The 18,294-nt window shown below is 37.0% G+C and overlaps 1 protein-coding gene across 11 annotated transcripts in view; it reads left to right on the forward strand.

Moving 5' to 3' along the window:
• The window catches only part of LOC127646418 (leucine-rich repeat-containing protein 7-like), a 122,945-nt gene extending 105,763 nt beyond the window's left edge, over nucleotides 1-17,182 (forward strand). For 6 of the 11 annotated variants that reach the window (XM_052130043.1, XM_052130047.1, XM_052130044.1 and 3 more), the window contains 7 exons: nucleotides 1,301-3,026; nucleotides 4,767-4,916; nucleotides 8,070-8,195; nucleotides 10,793-11,029; nucleotides 13,209-13,301; nucleotides 15,883-15,957; nucleotides 17,000-17,182. In XM_052130043.1, the coding sequence (XP_051986003.1) occupies nucleotides 1,301-3,026; nucleotides 4,767-4,916; nucleotides 8,070-8,195; nucleotides 10,793-11,029; nucleotides 13,209-13,301; nucleotides 15,883-15,957; nucleotides 17,000-17,107 (2,515 nt within the window). In that variant the 3' untranslated portion in view covers nucleotides 17,108-17,182. The remainder of the gene's footprint in view (nucleotides 1-1,300; nucleotides 3,027-4,766; nucleotides 4,917-8,069; nucleotides 8,196-10,792; nucleotides 11,030-13,208; nucleotides 13,302-15,882; nucleotides 15,958-16,999) is intronic. The other 5 variants (XM_052130049.1, XM_052130053.1, XM_052130054.1 and 2 more) reach the window with 3 other exon arrangements.
• Nucleotides 17,183-18,294: the final 1,112 nt, after the last annotated feature.

The following is an 18,294-nucleotide window of genomic DNA, read 5'->3' on the forward strand; positions in this document are numbered from 1 at the left end:
TTATTAATCTTAATTTGTTTATTTCACAGTAGTAATACATTTTTAAACTCAAACATTGTATTTGTTAGCATTATTTAATACACTATAAACTAACATGAACTAACAATGAACAATGTATTTTTATTAACTAACATTAACAATGATGAATAAATTATGTAAAAAATTGTATTGTTAATTGTTTGTTCATGAGACCTAATGCATTAACTAATGCTAACTAATGGAACCTTATTGTAGGTATTAGTTAACATTAATTAATGCACTATAACGTAACATGAACAAACAATTGCCAATATGTACTAACATTAACTAAGGTTAATAAATGCAGTTAAAAATATATATATTGTTAATTGTTTGTTCATGATACCTAATACATATACTAATGTTAACAAATGGAACCTTATTGTAAAGTGTTACCAAATTCTGTTTCCAAGTGGCCATTTTGATAGCAATCAGAGCTCAATACTTGGCCTCTAATTTCTGCTAAAATGTGTCTCTGTGTAGCTCACATCTTTATGGTTCTCTCACTAACAGTCATGGACAGTAGTATGACTCTTGCTATCATCTTCAATAAATTGCATCTTAATAAAGTGCAAATACATTATTATTAAAAAAAATATTATATTAGTACTCCTCAAGAACTTTCTAAATAATTCCTGTTCTTCAGAAGAGCTCTTTGAGAGATGTCTGTTTTGAAAACCTTACAGATGTAATATGTGGGCAAAATTTGATAGATATTGAAAATCTGTTTGATGAGCATGCCATTTCAGTCAACCTCTGTGATATTGCTTGTCTTCTCAGCACTATGTAATTCAAACACAAATTAAAAGACATAAGGAATATTTAGAGAGTTGGAAGCACAGTTTTTTATATATATTTTTTTATAATACAATATATAATATAGTATAATACATATTTTTTCTGGATTGCCAAATAAATCTGAAATATTTACACAAATGTTGCAGATTCAGTCCCAAGTAGGAACAAACAAGGAACCCGAGAATTACTGAGATTCCAAACCTGCAATATCACCTTTGTGCCCTTGAGCAAAGTACTAATCTCAGGTTACTCAGGGAGCACTATGCCAGCAGTTATTGTACTGTAAATCACTTTGGATTAAAAGCATCTGCTTAAAGGCAAGCAACAAGCACATAAGCACATTTGAACTGACTTGTGGTATTAAATTAAGCTTGTGAAGTATGTTTACTAAATATCATCTGTACATCAAAGTCCATGTTCATGATTATTTCCAGGTAGTGCCCAGAAAAAACCTCAGATGCATTTTATTTGAATATCTCAACAGGCTGGCTCAGTCTTTCCCAAAGCCCATTGAAACCAAGCCACTACTGAGCCAGAGGGAAACACCACCTTCCAGCACGCTGCAGCAGCGAGGTGAGAGGCGACCACTCAGTGATACCTTCGACAGTTGGAATGATGCCCCCCACTACGATAACACAGGTTTTGTCGCTGAGGAGACACCTCTTGACACCCCAAGCAGCAGTGCTGGCAACCCCATGCTGGGTTCCAAGCCCCGAAGCGCCTCAACAGCACACGGGCGACGGCCTCTCATGAGACAAGAGCGCATCGTGGGAGTTCCCTTAGAGATTGACCAAACACAACACACTTTCCACACAGTTCGCTCCACCCCTGAAACTGAAGTGCCTCCTTCCTCTAACCCCTGGCAGAACTGGACGAGGACTCCCAGTCCCTTTGAGGACAGGACAGCTTTCCCTTCCAAGTTGGAAATTACTCCAGCAAACAGTCCCAACCCTGATCGCAAGGACTTCGAACAGGAGATAGGAGAAATGCCTGGTACTTTCCCCTCAACAGGAGCTTGGGGTTTTCTTGACTCTACGGCCTTAGGGATGGGACGAGGTCATCCCAACCTTTTTTCACATGTTCAGGGTGGACCAAACAAAGGTGAACCAAACAAAGGAAGCACTATGGTTGTTAGCAAGAGTTCTGAGAGACTTTCACCAATGATGAAGGAGGTCAAAGCAAAATTTAGGAAATCACAGAGCATAGATGAAATTGATACTGGGTCCTACAAGGTTTACAGCATCCCCTTGGACTGCTACAGTTCTAGCATAGAAAATCAAGGAAGTGTTGATAGAGCAGACCTCACTGTACCTATGGAACAGAGCATGTCACGGAGCCAATCAGCTCCCATGCTGGACGATGATCTGGATTGCTATGGTTTGAATAAAAGCTCTCAGCAGCAGAAGCCTGCCATCCCAAAGAAAGTTTACCATTTCGATCATAGCTTTAACCCACAAGGAGCCATGGATGTTATGAAAGCAGAGAGGAGGGTTCCTCCGCCATTCTCCAACACCCCTGAATATGTCAACCAACCTGGCAAGACATTACCAAAGGAGCTTGTAAGCCCAAGAGGCTACCGGGGCTATCCACCGATGGAACAGATGTATTCATTTTCTCAGTCCATGGTCACTGATGATGCTCTGAATCCACAGCTCTCTGCCCAACCCCAGCGGTCCAGGCCAGGCTTCTTGCGGCGAGCTGATTCTCTGGTAAGTTCAACAGAGATGGCATTATTCCGCAGAGTAGCTGAGAACCAGGAGCTCCAGATGGCAGAGCACTACAACAGGCCGCAACATATCAAGAGCATGCTGGAACAACAGAACAGCCTGTCTACCATTGCTGACACACAGTTCCACAAGAGAAATGGTAGGTATGAAGAAGATTACTCATCTTATCAAGAGCCCAAAAAGACTATCATGGGTTACCCTACCAAGAGTCTGACGCAACGGCGCCCCCTGTCTGCACGAAGCTACAGTACAGAGACATATGGGTCATCTCAGGCAAGACCAGTCTCTGCCCGGCCCACAATGGCTGCACTGCTGGAGAAAATGCCTTCAGATTACAATCTTAGTACATGCACTGAAAAGAGCCCTGACGCTGACATGAAGCTGAGATCAGTTCCTCAAAAACAAGATGACCCAAACTCCAAAATGCCAGTAGATTGGAGACAACAACTGCTTAGACACATAGAAGCAAAGAGGCTAGACCGGGTGAGTAAGCAAGCTTCGTTGTACATCGTTATATTTCTAGTGAAACAATTTTAGGACTCATGATAACAAGGATATACTGTACAGTACTTGATTTAGACTTATAAAATATGTCCAGGTTTCTCAAAGAATAAATAAATAGTTTGACCCTCATGTGTATCACTGGTAATAATTGGGGAGATCTCAGTTACAAGTTGGTAACTCAGTGCAATACTGTATGATGTAAGGGATAATGTACAGTCGTCCGTTGCTTCACGTCAGGGTCCTGATCACCCTGTTGAGGTTTATTGTGCGATAACAACTGGCTGACTTTTCATTATCCCACTTAATACATGGCTACTGAACAAATAAATAAAAACATGGTTATAAAATAATGATTTGCATTGAAATTATGTAATTTGTGAAGAAAGAAATGGCTGAACCGCTAAAATCCACCTCCAGTTTTCATTGGCGTTCTGTTGATATTTATTTTGTGAAAATGACTGACTCATCATTATACAGCCTATTACAAGACATCTTGCAAAATAAACAAATAGATGAACATGAAACATTGATTTGAGTTTTAATTATTTTATTAGCTAACTTGTAGAGATCACAGAGTGCTATGTGAAGCAGGAGTAACGGCAGACCCCAGATGTGGTGTGGTACATGGAGCTGCGGTTGTTACAGAGCAATAACAGACCTCTAGATGGCACCATTAATCAGAATCGAGTTTTCCAGGCTGCCATGTAATAAGTGCTTTATATGATTTTATAGTAACAAGGCCTTTATTACTGTATTATTTATATAACTACAAGTCAGTGTGTTTGATTTACATATTAGGGACACCGCTTAACTGAAGGCCACTAATTAGTGTATAGCCAGAAGAACAGTTGGCTGAATCTCATGTAAACTGTCAGGAAATGTCCAGGTCATAATTCACCCCCAAAATAATAATAATAAAAAAATTCAACTCTCTTTTGCATAAAGAAAATTTATCTTGAATTGAATTTTTTTTGTCTTTTTTGCTTTGTGAAATTATTTTCTTGAAAATAAGGCACACCCCCATAAAATCTCATTCTTTATTTCCATAATGCAAAAAATAAATATATTATTGAAATTGTGAAAATAATTTATAAAATGTACAAGTATGCATTATGGTAGTATTTCTTAGTAGATAAATTTATGTTGCTGTACTACAGAAATAAGAATTATATTTTTATTCGTATTACAGTAATTATAACTTTTTTATGCTTTCTTTTTGGGAAAAAAGCATGCTTAATTGTCATTACATTAATTGTCACAATGCAATAAATCTTATTGGTCATAAAAATTTATTTCATAGTTTTCATTATGCAAAATATAATTTATTTTTTTCTTTCTTTTGGTTTTGGGGTGAAATATGACCAGGATATTTCTTCATGAGATTCACCCAGCTAAGTACATGCAACTTTGAGTGTTGTGCAGTTAGGTGGTGAGCTTTGTTTCTATGTATGTGGAATACACTACTACAGCATTCTTCATTGTTCACTAAATGTATTCAGTTTTGCTTACTTCTGTTTATGCTAATATGTAAATGCAACCTGTGTATCACTAATGTGTCACGTCAGCAGTAATGTTGTTCTGTTTGTCAAGCTTACTCACTCTGTTTCAGTGGTGTGTGTGGTGCAGTCCAGTGTACCCCCCAGCCACAGCTTTTGACCTTTCTGTGTGGCACTGTCACACCCATTCACCCATGTCATGTGATTGTTTCCCTCCAATCAGAGCGCTGTCCTTAAGCACAACACAGTAAACTTCGGCATGCTGTACTCTGGAGGCTATGCTGCACCGCATGCCAGCAGAAGCATGACAATAAACTTTTACAATAACAAAAAGCATGAAAACCAAACAACTCAGTGGCTGCCTCTACCAAATGTGAGTATCAAAAAAATTCAGCCCCAGTTTCAGCATGAAGAAGTAACATTTATAGAACATATTTTTAAAGATCTCTTCTCGTAGACCTCCTTTTTAGATCTCTCATTTGAATAGCTTCTGCTTTAACTTCTAAAACAATGGTAATATAATTATTTTGGCACATTTTTGTAGATACCAGCTTATATATATTATAATAGTCTATTTGATGGCGATTAAAGACCCCATGAATTGGCTTGACGAGCACAGTTACTTTCCTGTGCTGACATATTTCCTATTGAAAAAGGAAGTGATATGCTTTATTTATGTCACAGCCATGAACCAGGTGGTGTATTGGGGGAGAGACATTCTCATTTGAGAGAGCATTTGATTGGACAAAAATCTTTGTAGTGCAGGATGAGTCATCAATATTTTTGGTAAATTTTCAATGAAGAGAATGACTACAAATGATAAATGCATATAAATGTTAATTTTGTAAATTCTTTGAAGTATACAATCATGTAGATGGCTTAATAGCTAATACACACAAATTTTAAGCCAAAAAATTAATATTCTGATTTCATGGGGTCTTTAAGGCAGGACAGCTAACACATTTCACAGTTCAACATAAATTTAACCATTCACTTGTTCTGAGTTCCAGACTAGACACTGTCTCTCACTGTGATGTAAAACATATTTAGGTGTTTTCTGTTGCATGTGCTCAGTCTTTGTATTTAGTCTATGCACTAAAATTGTCCTCTGTCCTCAACTCTCAGAACAAGGCAATCTGTGACAGACAACAAAGATGCTGACGAATTATGAAATGACAAGCCTGATCTCATGAACATTACGTGACTGTGGCAAAATTTTTGCCAAATGAAATTGTGGTTCATCACACGTATCATGGCCATTCTATGTTGAAATGTTCACTATGTTGCTCTGAAAGCTAGTTAAATGTCGTGTTTTAAAGGGACCTCAAAATGAAAATTCTCTTATAATTTAGTCACCCTCATGATATCCCAGAATTGTATGACTTTCTTTTTTCTGCTGAACACAAATGAAGATTTTTTTACAAGAATATCTTAGCCCTGTAGGTCCTCACAATGCAAGTGAATGGGTACCAAAATGTTTAAGGTCAAAAAAGCATATAAAAGCTGCAACAAAAAAAATCCATAAGCCTCAAGTGGTTAAATCCATATCTTTAGAAGCGATATGACAGGTGTGGGTGAGAAACAAATCAATATTTAAGTCACTTTCAATTTCACATTCTTCTTCTTTTGCTTTTGGTGATTCAAATTTTTTTGTGCATATCACCACCTACTGGGCAAGGAGGAGAATTTATGGGGAAAAAAAGACTTGAATATTGATGTTTCTCACTCATGCTTATCATATCTATCATATCGCTTCTGATGACATGGATTTAACCACTAGGGTCTTATGGATAATTTTACACTGCCTGTATGTGCTTTTTGGAGCTTCAAAATGTTGGTACCATTCGCTTGCATTGTGAGGACCTACAGAGCTGAGATATTCTTCTAAAAATATTGTTTATGTTCAGCAGAAGAAAAAAGTAATACACGTCTGGGATGGCATGAGAGTAATTACATGATGATAGAATTTTCATTTTTGGGTGAACTATCCCTTTAAGATTCTATCAAGTTTTAAACAGTAAAACCTACTTCCCCACCCTAAAACTAACCGATAATGTAATAAAAGCACATGTGATAAACACAATTGCTGAAGCAACCACGTCATTCTGTGGTGTTTTTATGATACTTTTGACTCACATGTTGACTCTTGTGCTCTTCTTGACTCGTATACCGGTCCTTCGCATTGATAGTGCAGCGTTATACCAGTTGAGCTACCGTTCAACTTGACCACACTTGAATAAGCTTGTAAATGTAGTTGGTTATGTAATGCAAACGTTTAAATATATCGCCTTACATAACATTTGCTATAGTAAAAATGTTTTGATGTCATAAGATACTGTAGCATTGTGTGAGGAACAGAGCAAAAAGTGTTTATGAACTGACAATCTGCAGTTTTACATGTTATTTGTATAAAAGTGAATAAAGGTCGTTGTTGTAGCGTCTCTAATGTTTATTTCACTAGGAAACTGCTCCGATATGTACCACGTGCAGATCATTTAGCAAAAATCTAGGTGTAGTAACATGATTCTATGAGACCAAGTTGGAAATTACTTCTTGTTGCATCTCTCCCTCTCTCTTAAGTACTGTAATACACAATCAAACATTTATAAAGGGATAGTGAAACCAGTGCTAGTTACAAACTCACACTCTTGTCATTCCAACCCTGTTTTTAATACCGTGGAATACAAAAGATGAGTTATTGAAGAATATCTTGATCACATTTCAATGAAAGTGAATGGTGCTGTTGGGCCCCAAATGACAAAGCACCATAAAATTACCATTAAAGTGGTCCATATGACTTGTGTGCTATATTCTATATTATTAGAAGATATCTCTGTGGCAGGGCGGAGGGTGGGGCCGGGTCGTGATCCTACACAACCGATCCCGTATTAGGCTAATTAAGCCTCCGAGGGATCTCTCTCTCCCGCACGATCCTCTGCAGTCGACCTTTATCCTTCGGAGGCTTAATTAGCCTAATACGGGACGGGGTGTGTAGGATCACGACCCGGCCCCGCCCTCCACCCTGCCACAATCTCATTTGTTAATGAACTGCTCTTTTTACTATTTTTATTGAATCGATTGATCCTGTTCACAATCTAAATGGTTTATTCACAAATCGGACTGATTCAATTCTGAAGTTCAACCCACTAAATTATCCGGTCACAGCGGTTCCAGATTTATCAGCTCACTGGAGGGGAAGATTATCAGTGAATAACATTTTTACTTTTACATCGGTTCCTTGCATATAATTTCTGAAGACTTAGGAATATAGCACACGAATCTTAAGGACCACTTTTACGATACATTTGTGGTGCTTTTTTGTTTTTGTTTTGAAGCTTGAAAGCTCTAGTCCTCGTTCATTTTCAATGTATGGAAAAGAAGGGCAAGGATACTCTTAAGAAATTCAGCTGATAATTACAATTTCAAGAAAGTGTCTTTATAAAACAAGCACCTAACATTATCCTTTCAGACCACTTCTGAAAACTGATTGCATCATAAGTTGCTGACAGCACTATATTCTTCACAGACACCTTCACAACAGAGCAATATTTTAGATAATGGACAAGAGGTGGTTTCCCCTACTAGCCAGTGGGCCCCGTATTCACTGGGTCGAAGAGATGTGCCACCAGAGAACATGAACATCATGAAAAAGGTAAAGTGTAGATTTTTTGACAATGGCGATCTTTTTTTCCCCCCCAAATGACACTGATTGGTTATAGCCAATGTAATCAAATGAAAATTGTAAATACATACAAATATATAAGTAATTAGAGTGTAGAGAGAGATTTTGTTTTTGCAAGTTAATTGGGAGTGGGTGGATGCTTTGATCTCTTTTAGTGTGATTTCCATGCCCATGGTAACAGGGACATTTCTGATTGTGGCACTAAAAGCTAGTTAAATGTCGGGTTTTAAAGGGATAGTTTGCCTCAAAATGAAAATTCTCTCATCATTTACTCACCCTCATGCGATCCCAGAAATGTATGACTTTCTTTCTTCTGCTGAATGCAAACAAAGGTTTTTAGAAGAATATCTCAGCTCTGTAGGTCCTCACAATGCAAAGGAATGGGTACTTTACTAAAAGATTTCCAAAAAGCACATAAAGGCACCATAAAAGTAATCCACAAGTCTCCAGTGTTTAAATCCATATAGTCAGAAGCAATATGGTAGGTGTGGGTGAGAAACAGATCAATATTTAAGTTATTTTTCTACTATCAATGCCCACATTCACTTTCACATTCTTCTTTTGTTTTTGGCGATTCGCATTATTTTTCCATATCGCCACCTGCTGGGCAAGGAGGACAGGGGCTTTTCTGATTGGTGGATCTCTCCTCAAGATCATGGGTAGTGTAGTTCTCAACTGGGAATTCAACAATCAATTCAACAGATTTTAATTTTTTAATAAAGCAGAAATCAAATAATTTGTTGCTTTTACAGAAGCATATATCATCATCAGCGAGTATTGACGCTGACTACCACCCCTGGAGTCATGAGTTCGAATCCAGGGTGTGCTAAGTGACTCTGGCCAGGTCTTCTAAGCAACCAAATTGGCCCGGTTGCTAGGGAGGATAGTCACATGGGGTAACCTCCTCGTGGTCGCGATTAGTGGTTCTCGCTCTCAATGGGGCGTGTGGTAAGTTGTGCATGAATCGCACAGGGTAGCATGAGCCTTCACATGCAGAGTCTCCGCGGTGTCATGCACAACGAGCCATGTGATAAGATGCATAAATTGACGGTAACAGATGCGGAGGCAACTGAGAGTTTTCCTCCACCACCTGGATTGCGGTGAGTAACCGCGCCACTATGAGAACCTACTAAGTAGTGGAAATTCCTAATTGGAAGAAAAGGGGATAAAAATAAAAAATAAGCAATCATGAAGTGCATGGTAGTTCTATCTCAAAAGTATAAGATTTTTATTGCCGGAACTACAATTAATCTAAATATTGCACATCCCGTCCAAGAAACTGAAGTAATAGCAGGGATCCCGTTAAACTTAAAAAGTCTTAAAATGTCTTGAATTTAGTTTTCCCAAATTTAAGGTCATAAAATGTCTTAATTATCATTTATAGAGGTCTTAAATTTGGGGGCTGAAAGACAGGAATCTTAATATGACCTAATGTGATTATCAAACTTCAAAAAGAATACTATTTAATTAAATAAATGCATGCGCTGCTTCCTTCAAAGTGAAACCGCGTCAATGTATTTTCTCCAAACACGTGGGGGTTTGTGAGTGTTTCCTGCTTTTGCAGAGCAGTTCACAATCATTAAGCCATATTGGAAATTTATGACAAGCTATCACTAAAGATCAGCTGTTGATGATGATATAGTTTTGATGAAATATGACAGTGTTTACTTTTAATTGTAATACATTGTAGATTATTGTAGGAGTGCACATTTTATTTCCCTAATCTGTCTGAATGAGCAGAGTCCCTGGTGTATTTCAAAGTTAAAAGGTCTAATCAAATCTATCTGATCAAATCTATACATTTTATTTGTTCAGGTGTTGAAAAAGGTCTTAAAAGTCTTAAATTGGATTTTAAAAACGCTACAGCAACCCTGAATAATACAATGTTATAAGACACTAACTGGTCATAGTTAAATAAAGTAAATTGTCAGCAATTATGGTAAAACTTTCCCACCTCTAAAATGGTCCAGTTTGTTTTTTTACTGAAATTATTCAGTGCATTTGTCTGGATCTCAGTATACTTTTATTATTTCCACAGTATTTTTTTTTTTTAAGACACCCACATGTACCTACAAGTATTTAACCCTGTCATGTTCTACTCTTTAGTTTCCTTTGGCTTAACCTAATCTCTGTGAGATAGACATCTCTGTTGTATCATGATTGCCATGTTAATTTTTTCAAATGCCATGGTTAATTATTTTACCTGCTGTCGTGATTCATTTTCACAACGCTGTATTTCCGTCTCCTTAGCAGCCTCAGTCTGTCTGTAAAATTCTTAAGGTTGTCATGCAGTATAGTTTAAAATTTTACTTTTGTTGAAAGTATGATCATGACATATGACAGTTTCATGAAAATATGTAGTGAGAATTAAATGAATACATCAATTAGTAAACATTCCATTTGTTGGCACAAATAGCCATTAGTGTCCTGTGTAGCTAACATATCTGGTGTTGTTTTTCATGTACTGATCCAAAAGCACTTTCTAGAATCTTACTTGGCTCTGAATGCAAATGATATGAACTCTACTTTACAATATCATTAAACATTAGCCTGGTGTTTGCCCACAGCCTGGAGTTCACAATCACAATCCCCATCAACAACAGACTATGATGATGACCTCAGCCAACCCACCCCACCGGATGGCCCGTGAACAGCAGTATGAGGGGGCCATCAACAAGGTATCTATTCAGCAGTACCAGTCACCTCTGCCTATGCCCATTACCACCACCAGCCCCCGGCCACAGAGTGCCCGCTGCTTTATCCAGACTAAAGGCCAGAAGAGTATGGATGGCTTCCCAGAGCAGGTACAATTAATCTAGTCATATAGAACCCCAATGGACAAAACAATGTTAGAATTTATGCATATTGTATATTATGTATATGCAAAGACAAGCTGTAAATATAAAAAATGTAAATGGATATATTAAAAGCATTTGCATTTCCTCAAGAAAATATCAATACGTGCAAGGCTGCTAAAGAATAGTGTTAGGGGCCGTTCACACAGAATGGGTTTTTGTCCATCTGCACTTTTAGACAGACTTCTTTGACAGTTGCGCCATGTCTTGCTGATTATTTATCATCTCATATTGGAGCTCTGCAACATTTACAAACGTGTCTCAAGAATGCAGGTGTCTTGAGACTCGTTTGTAAACCGAACAAAGTACGGCATTGAAAAATCTAGACACAACACAAAGAACATTAGTTGTGATGTGTATAGCGTTTTTTAATGCCGTGACGTGTTTGGTCTTAGCACCCCTTGAAGTTTTAGGTAAGCTTAGGTTTTATACTTTGGTTTTGTGTAAATAAAAAGGCTGCATTAGAGGCACTTCACCATTGTCATGGCACTGAGCATTGGTCTTGCTTCCTGCTGGCTGCACACAAGGATCACCACATAGTCACTGTGTATCGTATACATTTCTATAAATGGTTAAATATATAAGGAAGAAAATTCAGTATGAAAATAGATGAAAGACGGCCAATCACATTTCAGTATGAAAATATTGCAATGATGTTGTTGTTACTACATACTGAATGCTGAGCATTCTATCAATGTATGTCAATGGAACCTTTTTTTTTTAAACTTAAACTTAAGGCTGAATCTATCTACAAAACAAATTGTGAAGGGAGTCTAGCGGTTTGAGCTTAATGAATTGTAGAACTTAGGGTTTAACATAGTCACATGAGAAATCCATGTTGTTTCAGAATTTTCATATGCCCTGAAATCGACCCATTCTGCCAAATTAGAGCCTGATCCCTTAAAATGTACCTGACAATGCCAACATTTTTGCAAACAAAAATAACGTGCTTTATTACACGTTTTGCTGCAGTTTCCAAGTAAAATGTCCAGCAGGGGGTGCCAAAATTGTGTGAAATGTTATTATAATCATACAAGGTTTTTAAGGTGAATATTAGAAGGATGTTTTAAGGAGTAAAACTTACCTCCCTAACCTAAAACTTAAGCTTATACCTAACTTGTAGTGTTTTAAAAGCAAATCCAACATTAAAAGAACATTTACTGAAGCAACCATGCCATTTTGTGTTGCTTCTATGACACTTCACTTTTGTTTTGACCGCCTTGACTGGGCTCGAGACTCTGTCTTTTAGTCCAAAGTCCAACACACTATCAGGTGACCTACTAGAGGAAGCTACTGGTTGTGAGTAATAGAGTGTGGAAAAAGTGTTTATAAAGTCATAAACAGTCATAGTACCCGTGATTTGTGTGAGAGTGTATAAAAATGGTAAATGGTCTGCACTTATATAGCGTTTTTTTTTTTTTTACATTAGAGGTTTCCAAAGTGCTTTACACTGTGTCCCATTCACACACACACATTCACACTCATACCCCAATGGCGGCAGAGCTGCCATGCAAGGCGCTAGCAAAAAAAGCTGTTGTATTACCTCTTGTGTTCATTTCACCAGGAAACTGCAGCAAAACGTAATAGTAACGTTCATTCTATGAGGTTAGGTTGGCCAAATTCATAGAAACGATGGTGAGGGCAATTTAGTGGTTGCATTTTCTATCTAAAATTACATTACTCCACTGACAGTGAAGGTTAGGGTTAATAAAATATGCATTCTGGCTGTGACTATTAAATCATTTACAAATAAAAATATAGAAAATACTGAATACCAGACTCGTTTTTGGCACCACTCTGGGGGCATTCCACCAGGAACTTGATCATTCGTTCAAAATACTTCCAGCTTCAGCCACTGGGAGCTATGGTTTGAATTTTGGCAAACACAGATACATTTCAGCAGCAGAACTTTCAACCTGTACTGTTGTGATAATTATTTATTTTAAAGCCCTAAAGACTTAACCAGAATATTTAAAGAATATCAACACAGTGATGCTTTGCAAGCACTGTAATAATTTGTTTTATCTTTGTTCTTGTTAAAATTAAAAAAAAAAAAACTGAAGTACTAAATCTTTCAAACATTCAGGTGTTATGAGTTCTAAATCTTATGTTGTCTGGTTGTTGATAGCTCTGTGTGAGAATTGAGAAGAACCCTGGTCTTGGTTTCAGCATAACAGGGGGAATCAGTGGACAGGGGAACCCCTTCAAGCCCTCGGACATGGTAAGACCATTTGTAAATGTATAATAATGCTTCAAATATAACACATTAAAAGACATCTCTCTTCAGTTACTAAAGTGTGTCTCACTGTAGTGTTTCCATGGAAACATGCTCTACTGTAATGCACAATCTTGCACACCAGCTGACTGCATTACCTTTTACCCTTTTCATATCTTGGTAACATTTGATAATATTTAAGAACTAAATGTAGTGTTTTGTTTCTGTTTCATGTGTTAATCGGTTTAATTTATGAATGTACTAATTCAGTATTGTATTCAGATTAGAATTTGTGTGCAGTTCTTTTTTCATACGTTTTTCAAATAGCATGAAATAGTGATTGTGTTATATATCAAATCCCTGTGAGCCTTCAAGAAATTATGTAAAGTTTGGTGGACTATCAATATGTGGCACCAATAATCAGACTGCATATGTGTGCAACATGCGCATACTGATGGGTCCCACATGTAATTGATTTCTATATGCTTTATAATCTCTGCCTTAATACAAGTACAGAAACACTGCCATCACTAATCAATATTTTAACTAAAAAAGAAATTACCAAATAAAATACGTTTAAAGTGTTTTTGCAGTTATTTGCACTTATTGGCATTTACTGTATTTAAAAAAAAAAACTAGAATACCTTCATCACTCTTGATGACAGACAGAATAATTGTAGCAAGTACTTACCAGTAACCTCAGCTTTGTGATATAAATATTTTCTAGCAATGTAGAACGAACAATGGGTCTCATTCACTAACAATTGCATCATTTTGCATACATATACGCACAGGAAAAGTGCTCACGGAAGATTTCTGCCTGATTAACAACACGTGTGTATGCACGTAAATTTGTTCTTACCCTTGTTTTAATATTAATGAATCCGGATCATTTTAAATAGAGGCGCATGTGCCCATAGTTTATAATTTGCATATAACATGCCCAAACTATCTCCATATAAGGGCGTTCTGCACCACCACACATGTTCAGTTGCAAATGTATAGAGAAAGGTACTGCCAAAGGCAAAAAAAAAACAAACAAACAAAAAAACATCACTATAATACAGCATGATTTTTGATTTGTAACTAGTAGCACCTAATAATAATAGTAATAATAATAAAAACATTCTGAAGAGCCAACATTCTAGAGCCAATCGTTTTCCTAAAAAATGATGGCAACATATGTGGAGCGCTTGAGAGAAGTTGTGAAATTTTAAATAATACCAAGCTATAGAAAGTCAGATTTATTTCAATATGTTTCCAGGAGTGTTGGTCATTCATGTTTCTGAGACATTACATCAGAAATTCGCATAATTAATTCTGATTCAAAGTAATGGCCAGCATATTCTAATCACTGCCAACCATGTTAAAATCTAATTATACATTATACATTAAACTATTGGTCAGATTTTAGGAGTGAATGCACTTGGCTGCAGAGAGGGCTAAAGGATGCTCCCTTGCTCCCTAGTTAGTGATTGACAACCTTCAGTGTGCAGTCTGTCTGCACTGGTCTCAGGATAAAAATAAGGTTCATTTCAAACCGTTCTTACTGCATATAAAGCCTCTGAAAGCAAATGTTCAGCTTTTGGATGAATTCACTGATTGTCAATGTGATAATGCACAGTAAATATTGTATTTCTAAGGAACAAATGCACTTAAGTACACATTAGTGTACATTGTGTTTAGCAACGTGGATTTCGCGATAAATTGCTCAAATGTTTAAAACGGCATATTGGATCAAACTAGAGACTTTTCTGTCTCTAATCTTTTGACTTAAATAGGTTTCTTGCCAGATATAGTTTTGTTGACATTTCACCCAAAGACAAACTCTGCTGTGATCGAAGTCATATTGTTTTGTCACATGACTCAAGTCGTCTAAATTTTAACACTTTACTGCAGCCCAGAATCTTTTGAACTGAGATCAGTGAGTTTAAATTAATTAAAAACACATGTTGCGTATAGCGAAGCCAAAATACAATGTCCATGCATGTGACAGTGGCAGGATAAGGCAGATCGTTTCATGAACAGGACACCGTACCGGCACCTTTTAAAGAGCTGCTGGTACATAATGTAAAGCAGCAACTCCCCGTGCCATTGTGCAGTACACAACATACTAAAACCATCTGACTAACCTTTTCCAAGCTGTATTTGAGTATTCCACCAGCTGCATCGAAGCACATCCAACGGCTTTGAGTACGTCGACTGCACTCTCATTACGGAGTGTGGACAGGCAGATCCAGAACCCAGCTCAAGCTGTACTGAATTTATTTTTTTTACTTTGAATAATACTATATATAATAGACTAGTAATTTTATTCATTTTGTTTATAAGGACATCAGGTGTGGGTGATTTTTTTGCAGACGAGTGGTTTCAGTTGATTCTGAATTTTATTGGTACATTTTGAATAAATTGTAGTGCAAACTTATTGATGAATCATGATTAGTGAATGAGGCCCTGTATCTACTTCATATATTATCTTTGAACTTTTGGAAAAGACAGAAAGAAAGAAAAATCCAGAGGTAAAGGCAAAGATTCTAAACCATAGTTACCATGTGGTTCCTAACCTCATATCACTTTTGACTTATAGGGTATCTTTGTTACTAGGGTACAGCCTGATGGACCTGCTGCCAACGTCCTCCAACCAGGGGACAAAATTCTGAAGGTAACACTGTTCTCCATCCCGATGTCCCAAGAGTTGTGACAATGCATCCTCCGCTACACTGCCAGTGGAGGGCTTTGCATGTGGCATTTAGTGTCCAGTCTGTGTATGTCTCAAACAAGTGAGCATGGACTTGTTATGTCTGTCCAACTTTGACATGCATAATTGTCAAATTTCTGATCCACTCTGATTTCAAAGTACAGATTGTTGTGCCATTCTAAGCTGCCACATTCTTTTTGAATTGGTCCTATATAGTAAATATTATCAATTTAATGAAATGGCATGAAATTATACCATAAGGATTTTACATTGAATTACAAATTATATTACTGATAAGAATGAATATGCTTTTCTACCTAAACTTTCAATAGTTTTAACTTTGTAAGACAGATTGAATATGGTTGAAACCAAATTGCTTGTTGAAAGAAACTGCTGTAATTTAGTTCCGTTCCAAACCCTCACCTCATAAGTGGTTCAGCTCACGATAGTAATAGAGAACTGATAGTACATTTTTACAATATAAATTTAAATACTGTTTGAGGAAGGCCATAAAGAATAGAAGAATTCCTTGTTGGCACATATAGAGGATCCTAACATAACTTTCCATTTAGACAGTGACTATATCTGTCTATTGAGCCATGCAAAATGCCTTGCATGTTGTGGAAACCCCCAAGTTTTTGGGCTGTCTGTTTTTTTTGTTGTTGCTGTCAGTGTTTGCCAAGCCTCTAGAATCCTCTCTTGCCTGGCCATAGTCTGCAGAAAGCAGGCTGTTCTCTTTCCACAGATTCAGAGTTTACTAAGGAACAGTCTCTCTAAAGACCAGATTCTTTCCACATTCTCTCTTTTACAGCATGTCCTCCTCTACCTGTGTGCACCTCTCTCTCTCTCTCACTTTCTTTTCTCTCCCTCACAGTGTATATACATCTTTAACCTCCTTGAGCTAGGCCTGTTCCCAGCCCTCCTGTGCTGTCGTGCCTGTTCCCTGCCCCTTCCTTCCTTCTACCAGTTCACTTTGTTTACCATGTGCTTCATTCTTGCATTGCAGGTCAATGGACATAGTTTCTTACACATGGAGCATGAAACTGCAGTGTCTCTTCTGAAGAATTTCCCAAAAACTGTGGACTTGGTAATCTTAAGGGAGAGCACAATATAAATATTTTTATAGCTTAAAGACTTCTCACCCAGATGAAATACAGGAACTTGTAAATCATCTTTTTATCTAGGAACAATTTTGCCAATTGCTGGACCAATGGCAAATTCCAGTGCCAAATGTATAGAGGACATATCTAATAACGTTACATATGGCTTATACATTATACACAAACATACCATTGGTTCAACTCTTTCATTGATGTTGTTGATATTCTTCTTTATTTCAGCCTGTGGCTGTAAGTGGGTGCGTTTTTTTTCCTGCTTATTTATATGGCATACTATTTTGTACCTATTTTTGTTTTCCTAGCAGCTTTTCAGTTTAATCTTGGAGCATGAAAGCACATCTGCTTTTAAAGACATTTACCCACCATAACACTGCCTCAACTTTGTAAATGCCTTGTGTAAATATATACATTTAAAACTACAATGTGATTAGAGCGTACAATGTGAACGAAAGAAACTGATGATTTTTCTAATGTTATCCTAGTTTTTATAACATTTAGAAGAGCTTTTATCCTTCTCATGAAAATGGCAATTTATGGGAAACAAATCCAATTTCCTCTTTTAACCTTGATTAACGGTAAGATTCTACATTCTATATTTGCACAAATGAAATCAGAAAAAAAAAAAACTCCCCAAGCAATATTGATTCCTTTTTTTGTGGGCTTTCCAGCAGCACTCTATATTGGTTAATGCATATATAGTATTCATGAATTTGTCCTAGCTCAGATCAAGGTGGGTATTATTCATATGCTAGGTCATGTGAAATGTACATTTCCATGTTATTTGAATTCCCACATACCTTAGATTGCTACCAGAAAAGGCATTCGGACATTTGGCAGTTTAATGGCAACTCCGATAACTACATTAAAAAAAAAGGGTTCTTTCATATCACATACTACAAATTTTAAATTACTTATTTAAATCCAGTTGCCTACATCTTTGTTGTTGTTACGCTGCTTTAAGGTTTTTCGATAATTTTTTTTTATAGTATGGAACAAAGGGAAATCCTGTCACAACCAAGCTGACTAGATAAAAGATACACATTTAAGGCTTTACTAATTAGAGCATGCTTTCACTTTTAAACGTGTTTTATTAGGATGCTTATTATAGGGGTCTTTGTGTTTTGGACAAAACAATTTTGCATATTCATTCCTTTACCTCTCTTAAGGCATTTCTATTATGATT

The sequence above is a fragment of the Xyrauchen texanus genome, chromosome 7 (genome assembly GCF_025860055.1).
Source record: "Xyrauchen texanus isolate HMW12.3.18 chromosome 7, RBS_HiC_50CHRs, whole genome shotgun sequence".
Taxonomy (NCBI): Eukaryota; Metazoa; Chordata; class Actinopteri; order Cypriniformes; family Catostomidae; genus Xyrauchen; species Xyrauchen texanus.